The sequence below is a fragment of the Beta vulgaris genome, chromosome 9 (genome assembly GCF_026745355.1).
Source record: "Beta vulgaris subsp. vulgaris cultivar EL10 chromosome 9, EL10.2, whole genome shotgun sequence".
In the NCBI taxonomy this organism is placed as follows: domain Eukaryota; kingdom Viridiplantae; phylum Streptophyta; class Magnoliopsida; order Caryophyllales; family Amaranthaceae; genus Beta; species Beta vulgaris.
Window position 1 is genome coordinate 48,999,196 of NC_079210.1, and position 25,836 is coordinate 49,025,031.

Here is a 25,836-nt window from a genome sequence, read left to right on the forward strand (position 1 = left end):
AAGTGTCATACTGAACTAGAATCTCTCACATGTCAACCTGACGTAGCTACTCACGTGAGGCTTGATAACGATATATATTTTTTGTAAGAAGTGGAAAGAGGAGTATCAGCCCCTACAAAACTAAATACTTTATCCGTTCTGAAATAAAATGAAATATTTTCTTTTTTAAAAAAAAAACTCACGTAAAAGAAATATATTATTTTATTTTCACAAATTTATGTAGAGAAGGAAGATGGCATTATGGCAAGACATACACTCCTGAGTCCTGAGTCCTGAGATACAGAGATAATACGTGTATATTTGTGTTGACAATTGTGAATATATTTTTTTTGAAGGAAAATTTGAGAAATTATTTGGTCGACTTATATTCAGCTACTAACATTTTTAGATCTCAATCTAAGCCAAACTAAGCTCTGCAAATAGTTGCTCACTTGTTTGTCAAGTCTCAAGTGTGACTATTCAACTAAGGGTGCGTTCTGTTCAACTTAAAAAATTAAGTTTCAGGTCCAATAAGTTCAGATAAGTTTAGATAAGTTCAGATAAGTTGCAATAAGGTCTAATAAGTGCAATAAGTTCCAATAAGGTCTAATAAGGTCCAATAAGTTCCTATCAGGTGCAATAAGTTCCAATCAGGTGCAATAAGTTCCAATCAGGTCTAATAAGGTCCAATAAGTTCCAATCAGGTCTAATAAGGTCCAATAAGGTCCAAATAGTCAATGTTTAATAAACAATTGTATTATTGTCCACTATTTTGTTATTCATAATTTCATATCACTATTAGCGGATTATGTTATTATTAGAATTTTAATTAAAGTACCACAATGATTATATAGTATTATACTTGTATTAGTGTCTATTATTTTATTATTTATTTGTATTATGTCTATTATTTTATTATTTATTTGTATTATGTCTATTATTTTATTACTCATATTACTATTAGCTGATTATGTTATTATTAGAATTTTTTATTAAAGTACCACAATATATAGTATTATACTTATATTATTGTCTATTATTTGATTATTCATATTGCTATTGAATAATATTATAATCATGGTCAAATAATTAAGGTTAACAATAAACATAATAATTACATATAATAATAATAATAATTACATAATAATAATTAAGGTTAACAATAATTATAATCATGGTCAAATAATTAAGGTTAACAATAATAATAATAATAATTACATAATAATAATTAAGGTTAACAATAATAATAATGATTATTAATTTTTTGATTTTCTACTAGTGGTTTATAAAATTAAAACAACACTATTAGATATATTAGTGATGAAAGTTATGTATAGGCAAATATATAAATAGTAATTTTTTTGTTAAATTAATTATCATAAGAGATAATTAATAATCATTATTTTTTAAAGGACGAATTATAATAATAATTATTCCATAAAAAATTTTGAGGGGTAGTATTTACGTTAGTGGTAATATTTATGTTATTCATGGTCAATGTTTTTGTCTAATAAGGTCAAATAAATTTCAATCAGGTTCAATAAGGTCTAATAAGTTTCAATCAGGTCCAATAAGGTCTAATAAGTTTCAATCAGGGTCAATAAGTTCCAATAAGGTCCAATAAGATCAATCAGGTTCAATCAGGTCCAATAAGTTCCAATCAGGTCCAATAAGTTGAATCGGGTCCAATCAGGTTTAATAAGTTCCAATAAGTTCAGTTCAGGTTCAATAAGTTCAGTTCAGATAAGTTCCAATAAGTTCAGGTCCAATAAGTTGAATAGAACGCACCCTAAGGCGCTATTTGTTGAACTTATTTTCATCCCTTACAAAGAAAATAAGCCCTAATAACATCTACTGTTAATAAAAACTAATCCCATTAGGGGTTTTTTGAATTAAGATTTTCCTTACCATCCCCCTTCCTCCAAGGAGTCTACCCCGCAAATCTGACCGATTATACCTTTACGAGGTGTCAATTTAGGGTCCTTCATCTTACCAACTATAAAAAAATAGAAACTAACAAAATCTAATAAGATAAATCCAGTTCAACAAAAATAAGATTTAACACACTAACAAAATAAAATCTGACAAGTTCAAATAAGGACTAAAAAGTCTAATAAATTCACACAAGTTTAAATAAGCAATAAGTTGAAAAAGACATGGCCTAAATACGTTAAATATCTCAACACTTCTATCATTTAGTGAACTATATACTCTAATAGCACTGTAAAAACATTGGATAATCTAAAAACACATTTCAATCCTTCAAATGATAATACAAGAATGATTGTAATTTATAAATATCAATTCAACAATAATTGACTACAATAATATTTCAATCCAAACAAACTATATAATAATACAAAAATAATAATTGTAAGCACATAAGCACCTCAAACATTACAAGAATGTATGGAGCTGGACCATACTCTATAATTTTACACTCGAGTTGTCAGCCCTCACTTTACCAAAACATTAGATATTTAGATTATAGTCGCCCCACCATTCTTGTACTATAACATTGTTACACACTTTGTCAAACTAAAACGCCGCATTAGAGATGCTTTCAAACTTGGAAGTTCAGAACATTGTACTTTATCCGTTTTATATTACTCGTTACACTTCTCAATTTACGGATTTTTAGACAATTTCTGGAAAAGAGAGAAGTAGAGAGTAAAAAGAAAAGGGATCCATGTGAGAGGAGAGAGATAGAGAGAGTTTATTGCCTAAAAAGGAAGTGTAGCAAGTAATGTGAAACTTCCCACAATAGAAAGTATAACGAGTATTATGAAACGGGGGAAGTAAATAGGATATAAAGGTTCACCATTTGCACATCCCTGTCATTTTGTGTTCTAATCATCTTGAATTTCATTGACTTATATTGCGAACTTTGACTTTCACATCTGCATAAAAAGTGATTTACCTCTTATCCACATATGAAAGAAAAATATACCACATACTTCCATCTCTGTATAACATAAAAAAAATCAGACCCTCATCTTCAAAAGAATTAAGCATGTCACACTCTTTGTTATACTGGATCATTGTTGCTATGTTTATATTTTGCTCTCTTCAGTTCTCAATAGCCGAGAACGACAGCAGCAGCAACAACGATAAGCTAGCATTGCTCGAAATCAAAGCCAAAATAAGTGATGACCCTTTTGGTTCGATGAGCTCATGGAACGACACACTCCACTTTTGCGAATGGTATGGTGTTACTTGTGGTCGTAGGCACCAAAGGGTGACGGTACTTGACTTGCATTCCTCAAAACTCACAGGTACTCTCTCCCCTTATCTCGGAAATTTGAGCTTTTTGACGACACTACACCTTGAAAATAACAGTTTTAGTGGCATAATCCCGCCTGAAATTGGTCGTTTGCATCGGCTGCGAATTCTCTGGCTCTCTAATAATTCCATTGGAGGGGAAATTCCATCAAACATATCTTCTTGTTATAACCTTGTTGATCTTCACCTGTCTAGTAACATGTTTGTAGGAGAAATCCCACCAACTCTCGGTTCCCTGTCATATTTGCAAATTCTTTCTCTAACAAAGAATAACTTGACGGGAAACTTTCCTTCATCTTTGGGGAACTTATCATCCCTCTCTGTGCTTTCCGTCGGTGGAAACAACTTAGTTGGAAAGATCCCAAATAGTTTAGGCAAACTAAAGAACCTGACCAGTCTACAATTATGTGACAATAACTTTTCTGGTGTATTACCACCCTCAATCTTCAACCTGTCTTTATTGACAAGGCTATGTCTATACCAGAATAACTTAGAAGGAATCCTTCCTCCAGATTTAGGTAACACTCTTCCACGTCTTCAGTGGTTCTCTATATACGATAATCGATTCACCGGACAAATTCCAGCTTCAATATCCAATTCCTCAAACCTAGAAGTTCTCGATTTGTCGAAGAACAATCTACAAGGACAAGTTCCTTCTTTGCACAAATTAATAAGGCTTATTCACCTTGTTCTTTACAGTAACTCCCTTGGCTATGGCCAAGCTGGAGATTTGAATTTTGTTTCCACCTTGGAAAATGCCACAAACTTAAAATGGTTTGAGATAAATAATAATAAATTCAAAGGAGTTTTTCCTAGAACGATATGCAGTTTCTCATCAATCACTTTCATAGAATTAAGTCACAACAACTTAGAGGGAGAAATTCCAAACTGCATAGGAAACTTGGCCAATTTGCAATATTTTGGGGTTAGTAACAATGCTCTTTCTTGGGTAATTCCTCAAGGTATAGGTAAGCTTCAAAACCTCAACTATCTGAATCTAGGTTATAACCAATTATCCGGGGTCATTCCCCCCTCAATCGGAAACTTAACCAGCTTGTCTATGTTATCCTTGTCTAAAAATCATCTTCAAGGCGGAATACCCCCGAGTCTTGGAAATTGTAGATCACTATCAGAATTAGATCTTTCTAGTAACAATCTTAGCGGCACTATACCCTCGCAACTGTATAATCTCGCAACCTTGACTATCGCACTTAACCTATATGGAAACCGACTAACTGGGTCACTCTCTGAAAAAGTTGGGCAACTCAAAAATCTTAACAGCCTTGATATTTCAAGTAACATGTTATCAGGTGAGATACCAAGCTCTCTTGGTAGTTGTGTATCGTTAGAGTCCCTATACATGGACGAAAACATATTTGAAGGCACTATTCCTGAAGCACTGAATGCATTAAAGGGTCTCCTCGAGTTAGATTTGTCAGACAACAACTTATCCGGTAAAATCCCAAAATTCTTAGCGAGTCTCAAGTTGCAAAGGCTAGGCTTATCACACAATAACTTTGTAGGTGAAGTACCCAGTAATGGAGTCTTCAAGAGTGCAGCTAATCTTTCAATCATTGGTAATAAAAGGATTTGTGGAGGTATATCAGACTTAAAGTTGCCACATTGCAGTTTTAGTGACAAAACTCAGAAAGAAAGACGAAAGCAAAGAACAAAATTGACAATCACAATTGTTTTTGGGTGTTTGAGTCTTATTTTGTTTGTGGTGTTAATTGTGCTCTCGTATATTTACTTGGAGAAAAAGAAACCCAAAGAACACACCCCTTTTGGTAATTCCGAAAATTTTCCAAATTTGTCCTACCAAACCCTTTACAAAGCCACAAACGGGTTCTCTGCGAAAAATTTGCTTGGTAGTGGTACATTTGGGGTTGTATACAAAGGAGTCCTCGATGAGGGAAGATCAACAGTTGCTGTCAAAATATTCAACCTTGAACATCGTGATGCTTCCAAAAGTTTTCTGGCTGAATGTAGGGTCCTCCAAATGGTTAAACATCGGAACCTCGTGAAGGTGATAACAGCTTGTTCTAGTATGGATCATCAAGGCAGAGATTTTAAGGCTCTGGTATTTGAGTATATGGCAAATGGCAGTTTGGAAGATTGGTTGCATCCAATACAGACAATTAGTACGATTCAGAGTACAAGCAATACCTCAAACTTGAATCTTTGCCAAAGATTTGATATTGCAACTGATGTTGCATTTTCTTTGGATTATCTTCACAACTACTGCGGTGCCTTCATAGTGCACTGTGATCTTAAGCCAAGCAATGTTCTCCTTGATGAGGAAATGGTTGCATACGTCAGCGACTTTGGACTAGCCAGGTTTCTCTTAGAAGGCACCAGCAACTCTCATGTGAACCAATCCAGCTCTATCGGAGTTGGAGGAACTATAGGTTACACCCCTCCAGGTAACAAACTAGCATAAATTGATCATATTAATTATATATTTCTATCTACCAATCAAGCCTTCTTAAGCATATAACATGTTTTCTTAATATTAACATTTGAGGCATGTCATGCAGAATATGGTTTAGGAAATGAGGTGTCTACTCGCGGGGATGTTTATAGTTTCGGAATCCTTTTACTGGAACTGTTTACAGGAAAGAGGCCAACCAATGAAATGTTCAACGGAGGTCTGACCTTGCGTGGCTTTGTGAAAGAAGCTCTCTCCACAAAAATCACTAATATTTTAGATCATGCTCTTCTTGAAGACATAGAAAGAGAGGAAACAACTAGCAATGTGATGTTTGAGGCCTTGACTTCAATACTTAAAATCGCACTTTCCTGTTCTGCTGAAGTAGCACAAGAAAGGCCGGACATGAGTGACATCGCTACAAAGCTATCCTCACTTAGTAACAAGCTCCATGGAACTAACTTACAACAGCAGAGAAGGATTCGAGCAGGTGATGTTTCAACTACTGTTTTGCTTTTACCTCACTAATGGATTTTATATGAAGTTTAACATAATTTCTGTTGTATGCTGTTTGTTTTTCTTTCTGGTGCAGGTGCGAGACAGTGATGGACACCAAACCAAGTTCATTCGCCTATGATAATGCTTGCGATTCAGTGGACACCAAAAGCAAACCAAGTTCATTCGCCTATGATAATGCTTGTTGGGCCTCTGGGTGAGTGGCCCTATGCTAAGGCAGCCTACAGGAAATTCATCTTACCACGGGTTCCCGAAAGGGGGACCAAAAAAAAAACTTACGAGGACCTTTATTTATTAGCAAAACTTCAATTCTAATAACGTTGTAATACTTAATAAGAATTTCTAAATTCAAGTAGTGTTTTTAAAGTTTGAAATTTTGAGCTCAAATAATGCAAGTGTAACAAGTCAAGCCAAGCAAGAAAATATTTGAGCTGAACTAGACTACTCATTACCCTACCCAGAATTCTAAATTGGGTGGTTCCAACAAAATTTCGTCGGGTACATAGATTTTAGCTGAGAATCTTACCTAGACCAACTAGTTAAGTAGGGAGCGCCTATAGCTTCAGCCTCTTTAGGCTCGATTAACCGTACAACCACTAACACGAGGTATTTTTGACGAGCTAGCTTCATGATGTAGAAGCTCCAAAATTGGTTCAAAACTTGAACACATTAGATTTAACAATTGATTGTTTATCAGGATATATACCATCCTCAATTGGAAAGCAAGTATATTCCAATATTCCCCTAGTCCACTAAAATTTTGTCTTTATATAAACTTCAAGGCTGCAGGACTCTATGAAAGATGGTAACATCACACTTGTATTGGACACATTCATCTTTATAATTGGAACTCATTCTCACTCTCACCCATTTAATCAAACGAGTTGAGTTAGTGTCACAAGGTCTCAACACATTTTATCATCAAAGACAAACACATGTGTGGTACGAGTATGACACAACTCATTTATTATCTCTGACTCTAAAGACATGTTTGGTTAGTGGTACTGAATTGTGGTAATGGTAATGCTTTTTAGTATAACTTTGTGAAGACATTCCAATATTAACATCCATGGTAATGAAACTTGATGTCCAAATATGTGTTTTCCTTCATAAATTTTCATTACCACCCAATACCACCTTCCCAAGTGGCAATGGATGGTAATGAATTTTTAGAAAGAAAATAAGTGTTTGGATATACAGTAGCATTACCACAAAGGTTGACATGGGAATGTCTTCAAAAATTTGCACTAGAAACCATTACCACCATTTAATACCGCTAACCAAACGGGCCATAAGTATACGTTTTTGTTTCTTAATAAGGTAGGTGAGGTATATGAATTATAACAAGTAGGCCTGAAAAATTGTTGAGGATTCTGAAAAAGGGTACCTTGACATCTAGAAACTATCATAAATCTCTACTTTTGAGTATTAATATTTTACTAAGTACAAGTTCTCCCAAGTCAAAGAGCTAAAAAGAAGGTTTACTTAAGAGTTAAGACTACATGTCACCTAACTTATTCGACTGCACACTTTTCTCCAATCATATTGCCATTTCTATCCAAGATTTTTCATGCAATTCAAGCTTATCTAATTTTAAAGTCAAAGTCGTCTTACCTGTCATTGTCCCCAATCGTAATAATTCAGAGAACACGGACCACCTCATTTTGTAAGTCAATGCTTGTTAGTCCACCCTTCTATTACTCTGATCATGCCACTAACATATTGAAGTAGATAGCACTTGATTTCCCTTTTTTCCCCTTTGGTAGATGCCTCCATGAGCCCGCAAATTAGATTCTCCACAAGGGAGTATGATCCCTTATTGCCAAGATCTAGAATAAAAGAACACATCGTATCTGCATTCATTAAACAATGTACAATTTAGAATAAAAAAACCATATAATAAAAGAACCTTAATGAATAAAGAACAAAATCAATCAAAGAGATGTTGAAAATCATACTCCCGGATGCACGATGTAAGCTTTGATTCATAACCTGCTTTCAATACAACCAAAAAGGGTAGTATGTGTAAATCTTTTAGCCATGAATTAATGATTAAATTTATGTTTGTGACATTATTTTGTCTATATATAGGCTTTAATTTGGACTCCTATCTTGTTATGGAGCATCTAGAACAATGGGGTATTAAAGTAATTGAGTACAATTCAAGCATATTAAAATTATTACTCAATTTGTCAAACTGGAAAACTGAAAAGCACGTGTAGAAACTTGGAAGTCCAAAGTCTAAACAGCCAACTAGCCAAGTTCATCCACAACTTGCACATCCCTACCAGATCTACAGTGTCTCTGCACAACAATCTTTTACTATTGCTCTTGTATAAAAATGGTTACGAAAGACCTTTCATAAACATAGTTTGGCCTTCAATATCTATTTTACCAGCAAGTATGACCCTCAATATCTCCAAAAATTCATATACCCGATGCTTATGCTGGTTACTTTACTTGATCATCTACACTACTTCTCTGTCCTACTGTCTCCCATCCTCAACGCGGAACAATGAGACAGATAGGCTAGCATTGCTTGATATCAAAGCGAAAATAACCAGTGATCCTTTGGGTGTCTTGAATACATGGAATGACAACCTCCAATTCTGCGAATGGTATGGGGTTACTTGTGGCCGTAGGCACCAGAGGGTGACAAACTTGGACCTGCATTCCTCGAAACTTACAGGTATTCTCTCTCCTCATATTGGAAATATAAGCTTCCTTAGGGTGTTGTACCTTGATGAGAACAATTTTGGCGGGACAATCCCGCCTGAAATTGGACGTTTACATAGGTTGCAATATCTAATGATGGCTAACAATTCCATTGAAGGGGAAATTCCATCAAATATATCAGGTTGCTCAAACCTTATTACGCTGGCCATCCATCGTAATAGGTTTGTTGGACAAATTCCACCTGAGCTTGGTTTCTTGTCTCACTTAAACCATCTTCTCTTGTCATCGACCAATTTAACAGGACCCATCCCTTCATCTCTGGGAAACTTATCATCCCTCCAAACACTTTATATAGTACAGTCCAACTTGGTTGGAAGCATTCCGTCCAGCCTTGGCAACCTGAAAAATCTAAGAATGTTATCATTAGCCGGGAATAAGTTGTCTGGAAAGGTCCCACCCTCAATCTTCAACCTCTCTTTCCTGACATCTTTGGATTTAGGAGTCAATGACTTGGAAGGTACCCTTCCTTCATATGTAGGCAACACTCTTCTAAATCTTCAGTGGTTTTCCATAGCCGTTAATCGATTCACTGGACATATTCCAACTTCAATATCCAATTTTACAAATCTAGAAGCTCTTCAATTGAGTCAAAATCATTTTCAAGGCCAAGTTCCTGCTCTGCATAAATTAATAAGGCTACAACGTCTTATCATTGACAGTAATTTTCTCGGGGCTGGAGGACCTGCTGATTTGAACTTTGTTTCCTCTTTATCCAATGCAACCATGTTACAAGTGTTATCAATAAGTCGAAACAGCTTCGCAGGAACTTTTCCTACAATTATATGCAATTTCTCCATGATTGTCATGTTAAACCTTTTCAACAATAAAATAGCTGGACAAATTTCAGATTGCATACAAAACCTTGCAGAATTGCAGGTCTTTGCAGTAAACGACAATGCACTCTCTGGTGTCATTCCCAGAGGTATAGGGATGCTCCAAAAACTCAATTCTTTGACGTTCAGTAGCAACCAGTTATCAGGAAACATACCACCCTCCATAGGAAACTTAACCAAGTTGACTATTCTTACCATGGTTGAGAATAGTTTTGAGGGTCATATACCATATTCTCTTGGAAATTGTAGATCGTTAGAATTACTACAGCTTTCTCAGAACAATCTTACTGGCAACATACCCTTGCAGCTGTTCAGTCTTACAACCTTGTCCAGGGGACTGTATCTAGATGGCAACCGCCTAATTGGGTCCCTCCCTAATGAAGTAGGGCAACTGAAGAATCTTGAGGTTCTTGACGTTTCTGGAAACATGCTATCAGGTGAAATACCAACCTCTCTTAGTAGGTGCACGGCATTGGAGTTTCTATACCTGAGGGAAAATAATTTCCAAGGCGCCATCCCTGATACATTGAAGACACTGCAGGGTCTCCTTGAGTTAGATTTGTCAAATAATAATTTATCTGGCAAGATCCCAAAAGTTCTAGCCAGTTTCCAGTTGCAAAGACTAAATCTATCATACAATAACCTTGAAGGTGAAGTACCCATTGGTGGAATCTTCGACAATGTAACTGGTGTTTCATTAACTGGAAACAGTAAGCTCTGCGGAGGTATACGCGCGCTCAAACTTCCCCATTGTATTTTCAGCAGCAACACCCTGAAAACCAGATCTCATGATAGGAGGAGGTTAAGAATTGCAATTGTTTCTGGAATTTGTGGAATGATTTTGCTGGTGGCGTCATTTGTATTATCATATATCTTCTGCTACAGAAAGATCCCCTCAATTTCTGTTGATTTGGAACGAAATTCGAATTTGTCTTACCATGCCCTTATTAAAGCTACAAACAGATTCTCTTCAGGAAATTTGATTGGAAGTGGTGCATTTGGGCTTGTCTACAAGGGAATCCTTGATGAGGATGGATCAACCGTTGCCATCAAAGTTTTCGACATTGAGCATCATGGTGCTTCCAAGAGTTTCATGGTTGAATGTGGGATCCTCCGCAACATCAGACACCGAAATCTGGTCAAGGTGATAACAGCTTGTTCGAGTGTTGATTATCAAGGAAAAAGTTTCAAGGCTTTGATTTATGAGTACATGGTAAATGGAAGTTTGGAAGATTGGTTGCATCCAGCACACAAAAGCAATCAGGTAACGGCCCCAGATATTTCTTCACGGAGGTTAAATCTTCGCCAAAGAATTGACATCTCAGTTGATGTTGCATTCGCCCTGGACTATCTTCACCATCATTGTGGTGCCTCCATAGTTCATTGCGATCTTAAGCCAAGCAATGTTCTCCTTGATGATGAAATGGTTGCACATGTCAGTGACTTTGGACTGGCCAAGTTCCTCTCGAAAGGCATCAACCAATCTCATGCAAATCAATCCAATTCTATTGCAGTCAGAGGAACTGTTGGTTATGCTCCTCCAGGTAACTTTAACAACAATAGGATCATTCAACTGCACCAAGATTTTTTATCACATGCATATAAATTCCTATTTCCTATATTACTTTACCATAACATTTTGAGGCATGACTTGCAGAATATGGTTTGGGAAACGAGGTGTCTACCTGTGGTGATGTCTATAGTTATGGGATTCTTTTACTAGAAATATTTACGGGAAAGAGGCCAACAAGTGACATGTTCAAAGGAGGCTTGAGCCTGCACGGCTTTGTGAAAGAAGCTCTACCTGAACAAATTGCCGAGATTCTAGATCAGGATCTTCTTGAAGACATAGACGATGAAGAGCAGATAGAGAGCAATGTCTTGTTAGAGGCCTTGATTTCTATACTTAGAGTTGCACTTTCTTGCTCAGGTGAGGTGCCACGAGAAAGGTTGAATATGAGTGATGTAATTGCTAAGCTAACATCAATTAGAAACAATCTTCCTCGACTCCAATACAAAAACTGAGATGTCTAACAGGTACTAGCCAACTAGTACACATCTTGCGATGATCATAGAGAAAAAAGGCGTAATTGTTCCCCTGGCAGCACTGATTTAAGTTTGACATTAATTAGATTGTTTAATGGATGCTATTGACTTGCCATCTGGTTGCACGTATGTGAGGGTGATTGATGTATAACCAAGTTGGTAAATCTGAGAGCAAGCTAATGATATACCCCCCCCCCGGTCCCTCAAGCTTGACCCACATTCCGTCTTAGTTTGTACCTAAAAGATTGCTCTATTTCCTTTTTAAGTGACATGGTCTCCACAATTCTCTTTCACTTTTTCTGTTGCCAGGCACATAAAAGTCTAAGCTACCTAACTTCTCAATACAATTCTTAAAGAAGTAACAAAATGTGAACTGAACAAACAATAAGGAACGGATGGAGTAATGGGCTAGAGAATAAGATTGCCCTATATGTTCCGGTGATATCTTTTGTATGCATTCTCTCTTTTTTAAGCTAGTATCAGATTTCAGAAGGGCTTCCAAGTATTACTTATTGATCAATTCAAATGTATTTTCTTATTTTTATTGTGTTAAATTCAGCACAACGCATTAATATTCCAGCTTGAATGCAATTGTCTGGGAAACCTTGTGTAATCAAACTCCCAAATGAAGAGGCAAAGAGTTGACATATATCAGAAGAGGACATAAGATTGTGAGTTTTGATCATAGTGAATCTTCTGGAGGTTGAACTTATAAGTGAGTCTTCTTGGAATGCAACTAGTATTTCAATAGGCAATTTGGAGACTGGCTTGAGCTAAAGTAGGATAAATGAAATTTTAGCAAGATGCACACAAGAAACAATAACTTTGAATGATATTCCCAAAGTCAAATTAAAAAAGTAAAAGCTTGTCAGCATTTGAAAAACAGAAACAATAACTTGCATGATTTTCTCCAGAGCTTGCGACAAATTCCGATTCGTAAACGACAAGCAAACACTTCAAGTCAAACAGACAATTATCATTTATTGACAATGCCATGAAAATGGGAAACAACAGAGAAAAAACACTGCATATTCTCCGACACTACATTAAAACAAAAATCAATCGAAATTGGAGCAGAATCAAAAAGTGAAATTCAGTAAAGAGAGTTTCTAAGTAGTATACAATCAAGAAAGCTAACCTTAACGTTGGCAGGCTGGCAGCCCAAGAACTATAATGCATTTGATTTCAGAATGAGAAATGATCGCTCCATCCCCGGGAAAAGCAGCACATCAACATGAAACCGCCTCAATCAGATGCTTGCTTGCTTGCTTGTAAAACAAAGCTCCAGCTTTCAGCTAATGAGTGGAAAGTCTTGACTAGTTCATGACATAGTTGGAGTATAGCTTCAAAACCAGACACCAACATAACTTGAAGAGTTGAGCACTGCACTTTTTAAAACTCGAAACTGCTGATTTTTTTTACAGGATAAAGGTTGAATAGGAATTATGTCAATGCTAAACTGTCTTCAATCACAAATAAACTCATTTCCATGAACTGAGACTCTGTTCTTTTAGACTACACTCAACTGAACATAATTTGTCCGAACTAAATTAAAACTGTGAGAGAAAACTAATTGAACTGAATTTCCCATAAATTAGTCTAAAAGAACAGAGCCTACGGAACAATCCTGCTACCTAGTAGCCGCAATTCATTATCAGAACATAAGAATCCCATTTATACAGTTTCTCTTTTTTTCTGTTCATCTGTTTTTCAAGTCGCTAATAAGCAGCAGATTAACTTCATACTTTCAGATTCGTAACCATAACTTCTTGTTCTCTACAATAGTTGTGTAATCAGAAACCACAATCAACTTCCAACTCCAATCTCAGTACAGTATGTAATAATTCAAATCATTCAACTAACATTATGCAGATCAAACAAAGTTGCACAAAAGCACCAAACTGTCTGTATTCAATTCATTTCCAGTGTTCAACATTATTACACTTAAATACATCATCATTGGAAACCAATAACTTCTCATTATTCATCAATTTTCAACAAATTCAACATCAATAAATTCACGATCCAGCATAAACAAAATCAATAACACCTTGAATAAAAAAAAAGAACTTCAACATGAAATCCAATTCTTATGCGTGCTAATTAACGCAGACAATAAACCAGCACAAGAAAGCACAAACGGCGAAAAAACCTTCCCTTTACCATCACGAATATCAGCTAAAGCCATTAATCCATCCGCAAAATCCTGCAAAATCGACAACTTCTTCATCATCATCTTCAACCTCACAACCTTCACTTTTTCTCTCTCCTCCTCACAATTCTCATCTCGTACCACCGCAATCTCAATACTCGAACACAAACACTTCAATTTCTCATCCAATTCCTTCAAATCTTCAACCTTCAACGAAATACTCCCTAAATAACCTACAAACTCCGACCACGCGCTGATTTTCTGAAGCTCACTCGCGTGTCGCGCGTGTATAAGGCCAGATTTCGACAACCACACGATTTGTTCAACGAAGTAGTAGATTCCTTCTCCACCATACGATATAAGAGAGAGAATATAAAATAGACGGCTGCGATTTTCTTCACGCGCCGCCGAACGAAGCGCGTTAACATCTTGGATGAATTTTCCGAGACGAAAGGCTTTCCGGCTCAGACCGACGCTTGACTCGAAGGATTTGAGGCGGCGCGTGAGGGGGTGCGCGTGGGGGAGGATTGAGGAAGAGATAATGAATTTTGAGGCGTATCGTGAGATTTTGAGGAGTTTATCGACACCATCTCGTTTTGAGAGGTAAACTTCTAGATGGTTCAGGAAGTCTCTTTTGTTTTTGGTTTTGGCGTCCATTATTATGGTGTTTGAGCTTGGTTTTTGTGATGTTGTTGTTGTTTTAGTGTTGGTGATGATGAGTGTGATTCATCTTCTTTGTTTTGGAGGAGAGAGATTGTTAGTAGTTAGTAGAAGAGGTTGGATTCCATGGATTGATGAAGGAAGACGTGGAGAATGATTGAAGAGGAGAGATTATTGGTGCAATTCTGCAAATTATGTCGTTTTGGATAGGTGATTCTTGCCGCTTGCGTATACCATTTTCTTTGATTTGTGTGCCGTTTGTGTCGAAGACTAATTTTTGCTCATTTGTGTAATTAGTTTCTCCCTATCAATTACTTCTTCGATTTCTTTTTACTTGCAACGGTGTGACTTTTACATTATTCACCAACTCTATTTAATTTATGTTTGGTGATTTATAATTAAGGAAAAACATTCATATGGGATCTTGTTAGATTCATCTGAATGTACATTTTCCGAATATATATTTTTTATAATTTTTATTTATCGGTAATTAAACTTATTGATGGTTGCAATTATGCATTGGCAAGCGTGAAAGTCAAACTGTTGCAAGTAAAAAAAAACAAATAAAGTATATTTTACTCGTTGAGATGATTTTAGATAAATAATAAGCTACGAGAGAAAAAAAGAAAAAATTTGATGTACTGTGTTTACGATATCCCTTGCACAAGTGGATGCGTTTAGGGATATTAATAAAAGTTAAGAATCGAACTCTTATCACAAGGGTGAAAGGAAGGGCTATTCATTTCGAATTACCTGATGCGAGTTCAGATCTGCAAAAATGTGATCCTTACCTGATATAAAAAACCCGAATATCTTAATCGTTCTAATTAAAAAACCAAATATCTGAAATTTATTGTAAACAAGGCATTTATCCTATAAAGTTTATAATACACTGATAACAAGACATTTATCCTATAAAGTTTATAATACACTGATAACAAGACATTTATCTTATAAAGCCGATAATAAGTGTTAACAACAACAAACTATACAGAAAACTCGAGATTTATCTCAAATGAGGTATCACGGTGGTCTTGGCGGGAAAATGAGTGGTGTCGCAGCAGTTAGGACAACAGAGTGGTTGGTGATTGGTGGTAAGTGAAGTAGTAGCAGAGTGAAGGAGACTTAGACAGAACAACGAAGTAGTGGTAGTGCTATGAACCGCCTTTACTTATTTAGTTGGTTTAACTTTTAGGGCTCCTTTATTATTTGTTTGGTCCGGGATTATTCGACTTAAATCTAAACCCGATCCAATAATGTTTGAACCCGTAAGCCTTCTCCAATCCAAACTCGATATATCTGAAAAACTTGAATCCACACGCTTAAAAATAGGACTAATCCAATCGGGTTTGGATCGGGTCTTGGACCGGTGTCTTTTCCCTCACAGGTCACAACTCACAACTCACAACTCACAAGTGATATCCCTCGAAAGGTTGCTAGCCAAACTAGGTAAGCTAGTCAAGTAGTCAACTGTCAACAGAAGCCGAATTAGGGTTTTAGAAAAACCTCTTCGTTTGAGCCCTCAAATCAAAGGAACCAAACTTCTTCTTATCAATGGACACTAAGACAAAGGAGAGGAACACTCGAGATGATGATACAGTAGCTCCCTCTTCTGTTATCACTTATCTCGATCCTCATTACTGGTTATCTCTCTCTCTTTCTCTAAGATTCAATTTCATCATTATATAATACTACACAAACTTTTCTGCTCTACTTATCTATAATTCATCTAATATGTCAATTTTTCTCTTAGGAACGACAGATTTGGTAGGGAGGAACATTATGAATGGCTCAAAGACTATTCCCATTTTCGCCATCTCATTTCCGACCATATTCACCCTAATTCCTCTGTACTTTCTCTTCATAATCTTCTGAATTCTCTTTGTTTTTTTTGTTATTGGGTCTTATTTTGTTTTGGGTTTGGTATAAAATTGATTAATTGGATTGTAATGATGGGAGATTTTGATATTTTTTAGGTTTTGGAAGTGGGTTGTGGAAATTCCCAATTAAGTGATGAAATGTATAAAGATGGGATTAAGAATGTTACTTGCACTGATTTATCACCAATTGCTGTTGATAATGTGCAGAAGAGGTTATTGTTTAAGGGATATAAAGGTTTGTACTTTCTTTGTCGTAGTTTTATTGCGCAAATAAGTACATGAACCCAAGTGCATGTAGAGCATGGTGTACCATTTTCTAAACTACGTCGTTTTTTTTTCATTTTTAGAGTATAATTTTAGAAAATTATTGTTATTTGTTTCCTTAAATTTTATTGGGAATTTATCTTAAAGTTTTGATCTTTCACCATTGTCATTGTTTTGCTATCATTTTTCTGTCATGATTGATTCTATTTTGAATTCCCAGCTTCAATATTCGGAATTTGATATGATTACTTCTTTTAAATTTCTATGTTTGGTCTGTATGAATAATGAATTTATTGCTTGCTTGCTTGATTATTGATTTTTCAATAAACATGCTTGGAAGTTAGACATATACAAGATTTTCATCATCATTCTTGTTTATGCTATGTGTAATTATCGTGAAGTTTCCCTTTCCGTTAAAGATTAATGTGATACTAGAGAAAATTTGAGGTTCAACCACTTGGGAAATCGGATCCTAATATGCAATTTAGTCTGCTTGATCGAAGAATTTATATGGTATGATGAAATTGATTATTCCCCTTTCTTACCCTATTTATCTTTTTTTGGTGATGGATGACACCTCAAATGTTAGAAATTAAGGCTATGGTTGCTGACATGCTAAACTTGCCTTTCACGGATGATACATTTGATGTGGTTATTGAGAAAGGAACAATGGTAAGGAAACTAGTTGTTGCCTGTACTTACTCTTTCTTTTACAAGTCTGAGATCTTATTCCTGGTGTTTTGGCTTTTAATCTGCCAAGTATGGATAAATTTGTCATTCAAGGATGTATTGTTCGTGGACAGTGGTGATCCCTGGAACCCGAAAGCTGAAACTGTAAGCAGGGCATTGGCAATGCTCGAAGGCATACATCGGGTTTTGAAGCCAGATGGTATATTCATATCCATTTCTTTTGGGCAGGTATTACAATTCAAAACTTTTGGTCCCTGAAAAGTGAAATAAAACCCAAAATCTTACACCTTTTCTTCTCCTGTCCCCCTGTTTTCTGAACTTTTTTGCTGCAGCCACATTTCAGGCGTCCGATATTTGAAGCTCCTAGTTTTACATGGTCGATGAAATGGGACACCTTTGGTGATGGATTCCATTATTTCTTCTACACTTTAAAGAAGGTTAGACATAATTGTCTTTTGGTTGAATGAATTAGAGCTGACTTTCAACTATGAGTTATGACAATTTAAATTGCAATTACTAAATGGACCACTTACTGATTTTTACTATGAGTTATGAGATTGTGCTTCAGATATATCTTTTTCTCTGTAGATTTGCAATTCTGTAGCCTAAAGGTAGCTGGTATAAGCTCTAGAACAGAAGCGACCAGTGTGCCTCATAGAATTCTGTCAATGCTTCATGTTATTCTTTTCAAATCGATGTCATGTATGCCGCCACTTAAATCATCATAAATTTGCTTATCTTCCCAACTTTTTGTACAAGATTCATGACAGGATTGCATTTTTCTAAGATGATTCTATGAAAGTTGAACATCCATAGCATATTCTGTCAAATGTTGTTTGCTACTAGATTTCCTGAATGCAAATGAATTAAACTTCTGTGTGACAAATTGTAGGGGACAAGATCATTGAATAGTAATCAACCTAGTGAACGGGCGGACTTTCCGTCAATCCGCCTGCTTCAAGATGAATTGGAAGGTGAAGACTTCTTATTCAGGACCAATTTTGATGACATGTGAAGAAATTGAGGTGGTGGACAGAAAGCCATGCCCAAGATATAAGATAGAATGAATGCTAATATGAAATGTGTACTATCAAAGCACTCTCAACAATTAAAAGAAATTATTGTTGTTTTTTCATTTTCCTAATTTTGGTGTTGTAACTTTTAAGAGGTTTGCGGGAAGCTCTAACCACTAGGCTATCCCTCATCATTAACCCCGTTTCGTTGGTGGGGCTGAAAATTGTGTATTATTGTAATATTCACTCCTTGTTTATGTATTTATGAATTTTACCTGCACTTCAGTCTGTTTTCTTGAACTTATTTTTTATTGAACTTGATTTATTTATACTAAGGGTCTGTTCTCTTCGGCATAAAACAGCTGAATTGAACTGAATTGAACTGAACTGAAATGAATAGTGATATGTGAGAGTAAAAATATTGTCAAGAGCTAAACTGATTTGAATTGAACTGATCTGAATTGAACTGAACTGAAAATAAGCTGGAGAGAACAGACCCTAAGTTTAATTTAGCTTATTTTGCTGAACTTAAACTTATTCTGCGAAACTTAATTTATATTTGTTGAACTTGACTTAATATTTGGTGAATTTACTACATTTATTGTGAAGTTCTCTACGACTTTATCTCTAGTTCTTAATATTTGGTGAATTTACTACATTTATAACTTTTCACAAAAACATACTTCCTCCGTTTCATAATACTCGGTATACTTTCTATTGTGGGAAGTTTCACATTACTTGCTACACTTTCTTTTTAGATAATAAACTCTCTATCTTTCGTCTCTCACATGGGTCCCTTTTCTTTTTACTCTCTACTTCTTTCTTCTCCAAAAATTGTCTAGGAGTCCGTGAATTGAGAAGTGTAGCGAGTAATATAAAACGGAGGAAGTAGGTCTTAAACATGGGTATAGTCGTATAGGATCCAAAATTAGAAAATATGGGTAAAAAAGTGACCTCGAAAATTTCAAACTGTCAGTCAAATAAAAAAGTGATCTTGAAAATTTCAATGCTAATAAATAGTGTAGTATTCGTGTAATTACAACTAGTGTTTATGCAACTAATAAGAATAGTTTTCATGAAATATAAATAGTGTTTTATTCGTCTTCTATTCCTTGAGACCCACATCATCACCTTTTCAGCCTTTTATTATTTTTTATTCCCTGTTAGATGTTTGCAAACATCTAACAGTAAACTGTTTATCATTTCTTGTATCTTTAAAGGTTGTTTTACTGTTGAGCTATCCTCAACTCAAAGTACTGGTGGTGGGAGTTTCTCAAGGCTTCTAATTATGCCTTGTGTCTGTATTATTGTCCATAGAACTTGTCCATAGTGTATAGGAAGTCAATAAAGATAATACTTTAATAATATATATAGACAACTGTTAGGGGACCAGGGAAGGGGAGATACCCGCCCATACGTCGATCATCTCAAGGCTTCTAATGCCTTGTGTCCGTATTATTGTCCATAGAACTTGCCCATAGTGTATAGGAAGTCAATAAAGATAATACTTTAATAATATATATAGACAACTGCAAGATTTAACGTGGAAAAACCCCTCAAAGGGTGAAAAAAACCACCAAACTATATTACTGATCACAACGACGAGTAATACATCATACTACACAAAGCATCTCAAATGACTAGGTCCAAAACCTTTCGTCTGAAACAAGTGACTCCATTCTCTAAACCGCATGCCATACAAATTCCAACGCTCATATGTATATTGGTTGTGCACGTCCCGTCGTACACCAACCCCAACCCACTTGGTGTTTACACTCACAACTCACACAACAAATGTGTTCCTCATTGCCTCATCCTCCAAGCTTCCTCAACAGTGGTCGTCGACTACCACTCGTTTTCCACACGTGTGTTTCCTCAAGTACCTACATTGTGCCTCACAATGGTACAAAACCATTCACTTTAACAATGACTCCATAAGCTCTTGACTCCATACTACCTAAACTAGACCAACTAGTATTAGGAAACTAAACAACCTTCCTAGTATCAACCACTAGATATTCTCCATAATATGTAGAATATCTTACAACTTTTCTAAATACAAATAATTAGTAAATAGAAAATAATAACTAGGAATATTGCAACCAATACAAAGAGGAAACTAAATAACATGTCGTAATAAAGAACAAGTCAACTGAAATTTCTCGTAAGTACTTTTCACGTGGAACAACCCATAACAGCTCAAAACCCGTGAACCAACAGACATACCACCTAATCTTGACTTAATTGGTTCATCTACTCCGTTCCTCTTCGAACAATATAATGGACAACTATATTGGGCTTGTATTCCTAACAACAAGAATTCGACCTTAGATCTAGGGAAAAGCCTTTATAGTGCTCATGGGAGCATCTAAAAGTAGGTGCACCTGCTCACATTTTTTTTTACATATTTTATACTGGTACATTTTACATTTTGCTTTTTATGTACGTATTTGCAAAGAAATGTATTTAACAACACGTACATAGTTCTAGGTGCTCTAGGAACACCTAAAATTTTATAGATATATTGTGTTACTCTAAAACATAAACTTTTGTACTATGGTTCCAACTTTCAAGTTTTATGACATAAGCAACATAAAATTGAACTTTGTTGTAGATTGTTTTTGTCCTACCTGTTTGACAAAATTTCAATTATTATCTTATAAAACTAAAAATTAATTACAATAAATAGTGAATACTATCATAAGATATTTATTAAGAGATCAATATATTCACAATAATTGGATTTCATAATGCCGGTCATTTTGGTGGGATAATAATAAGCAATGAAGATAGACGTGATCATAAAATATACTTTCATATAATATAGGATTTTATAAATCGAGCAAATTCCTATATATTGCATGCATGCTGTAAAAGACAAACTTTTTGGGCCTTTGACCATACAAAAAGAGACTTGGCTGTAAGAGATAAAGACGAGGACATTGAAAGCCCACCAAGGCAAAACCTAGTAATTTCACATCATCTTTAATTTTTTTCAAATAAAAAATCTCTTTCTTAGCCTGTTTTCCTCATCTTATTTTCAGTTCAATTCAATTCAGTTCAGTTCAATTAAATTCAGATCAGTTCAATCCAGTTCAGTTGAGCTCTGGACAATACTTTTACTCTCACATTTCACTATTTAGTTCAATTCAATGCAGTTCAGTTCAATTCAATTCAATTGTTTTATGTTGAAAAGAACAGGCCTTAAAATATATAATTTCTATTTATCATCAATTTAGCTATCCTACACTTACTCCCACCTTTCAGCCCTTTTAAGAAAAATTCCCTTTCTCGTTATCCTTCCTTTTGGTTGGAGCACTTTGGGGGGAACTAATGATGAACAAAGTCATCAAGCTTTACTCTTACACTACTACATGCATACATACAAGTTTCTTTTACTGCATGCTGCTTTTAATTTATCAAAAGGTAGTGCTCATTAAAGAATTCATCAATGTGCTTAGAATTTCATGATTGACTTGAATGATAGAAGGATTCTTACATAATTTTGACTCATTTCTAGCAATATAGAGATAATAATTAACTAATCAATTAACAAATAAATGAATTGGTAGATTTGGAACTTGAATTGGAAAATTATTTGATCTTGTCAGAATTTTGTTTGAGATAATTTAAAGTGAATAGCTAGAAATTCATAATTTCATGCTATAAAATTCCTTTTTTTTTGCAAGGAAAATAACGAATAAATCAAATGCTTTGTAGTATGATAATGGAAGTGACATAGAGTATGTACATGCAGAGTTTGGTGATAAATGCCACCAATTAATCTAGTATTAGGCTATTTATCATGACTATTTAATCTAGTGTTACAGCGTGTTTACCAAAAAAAAATAAAAATAAATGCCACCAATTAGAAAATCCTAGGCAAAGGGAACAATTATGGAGGTAAGCACTACTGCACTAGCCAGTGAGTAGGTTAGATCAGCCTGTTCATATCTTGGACTAACCATTTTGCAAGTGAATTATGGGATATCTAGGACTGCTTTCCAACATTAGGATTCTCTATTTTTTTTTTTACCATTTCTATGATAAGATGATGACACGTGACACCGAAACTAATAAGAGATTTTCCGACCTACCCCTCCCTTCAAGCAATCCCAACCGTCAATTTAGAAAATAGACCATCCATTTTTTTCATAGGAAATAGAGAGCATCCCGATTCTTTGGAATTTTTTTTTGAAGATAGTTAATATTTTAGATTTTTTTTAGTTTTTACAAATTAAGTTTGATAAATCCTATAGGTTTGTTCTCTTCGGCATAAAACAATTGAACTGAACTGAACTGAATTGAATTGAACTGAAATAAATAGTGATATGTGAGAGTAAAAATATTGTCCACAGCTGAACTAAATTGAATTGAACCGATTTTTATAAGTCATTAAAGGAGTTGATATTTGAAATTTCATGTTGATATTTGAAATTTCATGACATCAAAATGCTCTTACCATTGTTTAACCTTGTGTAGTAGCACTTAACTCCATTAAAATAGGAAAAAAAAACATGATATGAAATCACCAAAGTGGATTACAACCATATAATATGTTACAATAGCTTAAAAGGCTGAAGCAAATCTTTGTCTCTTAGCTTCCATTTTAGACAAGGATTGCCCACTTAATTTTAACGTTCATCTAAACTTTCTACCACCAAAGTTTCTCCCCTTCTTTTCATGCAAATTAGACCACCATAGCCAAAAAAAAAAGGTTACTACTACAGACAAGTGGATTTGCTTTCCAATTGACAGGGGACTAGTCAAAAAATATACCCACCTTTTAATTGAATTTTACTCACAACTTCTGTATCAAAATGCAGAAAAACAATTGTAATTTCCCCCCCTTTTTTTTAACCTTTACAATAGTTTAAATTTTCTATGTAATATTGTAATGTAACTAGCTTTTCCAAAGAAATACGTTGACAGATTAATTCGTGTGAGTGGTCTCATTCCATATCTCAGTGTTTTGTTATGTTACAATAAATGGGGAATTTGTATTTTTCTGTTTTACTTGTGTGCTTTATTGTCAATATCTGTTGGATTATACGTACTTGGTTGCAGTCTTGCAGTTGAAGCAGATTATATAACTCACCTTTTGTATGCTAAATACTACTGCAACTTCTTGACGTGAGTCTTGTAATAGAAAGTCTACTAGTCTTACATGCACGCAATGCGTGCGAACGCGTGATGACGAATAAAGTAGAAAAAATAAAATTAATTGGATAGAAAAACTATCTTTACATTTTATTTTCTCAAAAAACTGATGTTGAGTTTAAATGTCCTACTTTCCCCTTTTTTTCGTTCAAATGAAACAGTTAGTTATCCTCTTTCTTTCTTTTTTCTTTTTTTCCTTTTTCTATTTTTTGGCGTCCCCCATGTGTTGCCTTATATAATAGAGATTTTTAGTTGGTAAGATGAAATACCCTACTGAACTGACACCTCGCACACGTTGACACGTATCATTAACAAGGTTTGCAGGTCAGTTTCTTTTTATAAGGGCTAAAATCACTTATTTTGGCTTTTTGAAATCTATTTGAATGACTTTAACTCAACCCAATCAATATCAACTCGAATACGAACTAACCTGAATCGAAACCAAATTAAATGACTCATCAACTTAAAAGAAAACCGATTCTTGAACCCCTTTTACCCTCATGTCACGTTGAGGTACTATAGAAGAAAAAATTGCAAAATCTGATCCAATTTATCGTAATCGATTATGGACGCGGATCGGTTTCCAGTGAATGAATATTCTAAAATAGAACGAGAAATAATGAATTTAATTAATCTAACTTCTAAAACTTTAGAACAATTAGAAAATTACAAAAACGAAACAATTCTTTTTGAAAAGTCGAGTTAAATTTTAGAAAGATTTATATCTTTGGTGCAAATTAAAAAGACTATTTTGCATACAAAGAAATAGGGTATAGAAGGTGTGTGATAAAGGATAAGCTTTCAACTTTAGATTATCACCTGCTCCCTTCACAAAAAGATAAAGGCTTTAATTAAGGGTACTGTTGGTGATTGATATGTAATGCACTATGGTAACCAAGGTATTAATATTATTATGATTATGCCAAAAGTTGGATTATGGGAATTAATTTAACAACGACGTACGTTTAAATTTGATTGGAGTTTACTCTCTAATAGGATTACAGATGGAAATGTCCAAAATGGTGAATAAGTATATTCTTATGTTGATGTGTTTGGATCATAAAATGGCAATTTTTTTTACCTAAAGTGTGTTTAAATTTTCAGTTTAGATTATTTAAGTCTATTACCAACTTTGTGTCTTGTCAATTTCAGGGCCATCCTTAGAACGAGAGGTCAATCTGAATAGTTACCAACTTTCTAAAGTTTGATGCTGTGAATGTGAGATTCACTAGTTATACTCTCGAAACCTGAGATGCAGTGACGGATCTAGAAAATATATTTAATAGGATTAAAATAAAATTGACGAATTTTAGAAGAATCAAATAGTTAAATTTATAAGAAAGTACACCAAAATTTCAAAAATTTTAAGGAAAAATTCCGTACTTTTTAGTTTTAAGTGGAGTCAATTGACCCCACAACTTGCTATATAGGGGGCCGGGGCCATGCATATAACAGACACTCTTGAGGACTTTCTCCCTTACCTTGTAAACAAAGAGATCAGCATAGTTTATCATCTACATGACTAGATTACTCCTATGTAGCTCTAGGTGTACCCAAAATACCGCCTTGGCTAGTCGGTATATAGAGTCTACTACGACTTTGTAATTTGAACTAGTAATGTAACAACTAATTAATTCAGGGGAACAATAGTATAATTATAATTTAAGTTCATAATCTAATTGCCTAACTAAAGACTCGTCTTTTCAATAGGTATGAATAGGTCTGATGTATGATTAAAGAGAAAGCTTTTTTTTAACATCTTTTCGTTAAACCTAAGTATACATATATATATAAACAAAGAACACCATGTGTCTAGAATTAATAGATACACATACTACTTTACGATGTCTAGAAATAATATTACCTTTTCTAGAACAACAGTAATGGTTTATGATTAGATTTACTAATACTCCGTCATGGGGAGTGTAGAAATAACAAAACTTTCACGTAGTATAATATTTACAAAATCATGTTACATCCTTAATTATAAGCTTTGTTACTCCAACACCTTTATTTACCTAAAAACCAGGGTGTCATATCGTGTCGTGTCCGACACGATACTTCACTTGGATATTTCATTTTAGACTAAACTCAACTTTTTTCTACAAAATAACCGAGTCAGACGCTTAGACACCCGTATCTGAGTAACACTTAATTCGTGTCTGATTGTAAGAGGTTGGTACTTGGTACGATCTCA

At 34.9% G+C, this 25,836-nt stretch overlaps 3 protein-coding genes across 3 annotated transcripts; 2 read left to right on the forward strand and 1 right to left on the reverse strand.

Moving 5' to 3' along the window:
- Positions 1-1,950: 1,950 nt before the first annotated feature.
- LOC104905013 (uncharacterized) lies at positions 1,951-12,143 on the forward strand. The gene is made up of 4 exons (XM_057392290.1): positions 1,951-5,684; positions 5,799-6,179; positions 8,604-11,318; positions 11,432-12,143. Exons 1-4 carry the CDS (start codon positions 2,993-2,995, stop codon positions 11,797-11,799), a joined length of 6,156 nt encoding a protein of 2,051 aa, XP_057248273.1. The 5' UTR covers positions 1,951-2,992; the 3' UTR covers positions 11,800-12,143.
- Positions 12,144-13,703: 1,560 nt separating this feature from the next.
- Positions 13,704-14,937, reverse strand: LOC104904409 (peroxisomal membrane protein 11A). Its single transcript, XM_010692652.4, has one exon. The coding sequence runs from the start codon at positions 14,627-14,629 to the stop codon at positions 13,892-13,894; it is 738 nt and encodes a 245-aa protein (XP_010690954.1). The 5' UTR covers positions 14,630-14,937; the 3' UTR covers positions 13,704-13,891.
- A 1,116-nt stretch (positions 14,938-16,053) lies between these two features.
- On the forward strand, positions 16,054-18,759 carry LOC104904410 (uncharacterized). Its single transcript, XM_010692653.3, has 7 exons — positions 16,054-16,275; positions 16,386-16,482; positions 16,609-16,747; positions 17,366-17,448; positions 17,560-17,694; positions 17,799-17,903; positions 18,359-18,759. Exons 1-7 carry the CDS (start codon positions 16,187-16,189, stop codon positions 18,479-18,481), a joined length of 771 nt encoding a protein of 256 aa, XP_010690955.1. The 5' UTR covers positions 16,054-16,186; the 3' UTR covers positions 18,482-18,759.
- Positions 18,760-25,836: the final 7,077 nt, after the last annotated feature.

What these genes read in the sequence shown, in the direction of transcription:
- LOC104904410 (XM_010692653.3), top strand. Translation starts at nt 16,187, where the DNA reads ATGGACACTAAGACAAAGGAGAGGAACACTCGAGATGATGATACAGTA. An exon ending in ATTGTTTAAGGGATATAAAG is followed by an intron (nt 16,748 to 17,365) that starts GTTTGTACTTTC and finishes CTCAAATGTTAG; the next exon opens with AAATTAAGGCTATGGTTGCT. An exon ending in TCTTCTACACTTTAAAGAAG is followed by an intron (nt 17,904 to 18,358) that starts GTTAGACATAAT and finishes GACAAATTGTAG; the next exon opens with GGGACAAGATCATTGAATAG.
- LOC104905013 (XM_057392290.1), top strand. Translation starts at nt 2,993, where the DNA reads ATGTCACACTCTTTGTTATACTGGATCATTGTTGCTATGTTTATATTT. An exon ending in TATAGGTTACACCCCTCCAG is followed by an intron (nt 5,685 to 5,798) that starts GTAACAAACTAG and finishes CATGTCATGCAG; the next exon opens with AATATGGTTTAGGAAATGAG. An exon ending in GCAGAGAAGGATTCGAGCAG is followed by an intron (nt 6,180 to 8,603) that starts GTGATGTTTCAA and finishes CTATTTTACCAG; the next exon opens with CAAGTATGACCCTCAATATC.
- LOC104904409 (XM_010692652.4), bottom strand. Translation starts at nt 14,629, where the DNA reads ATGGACGCCAAAACCAAAAACAAAAGAGACTTCCTGAACCATCTAGAA.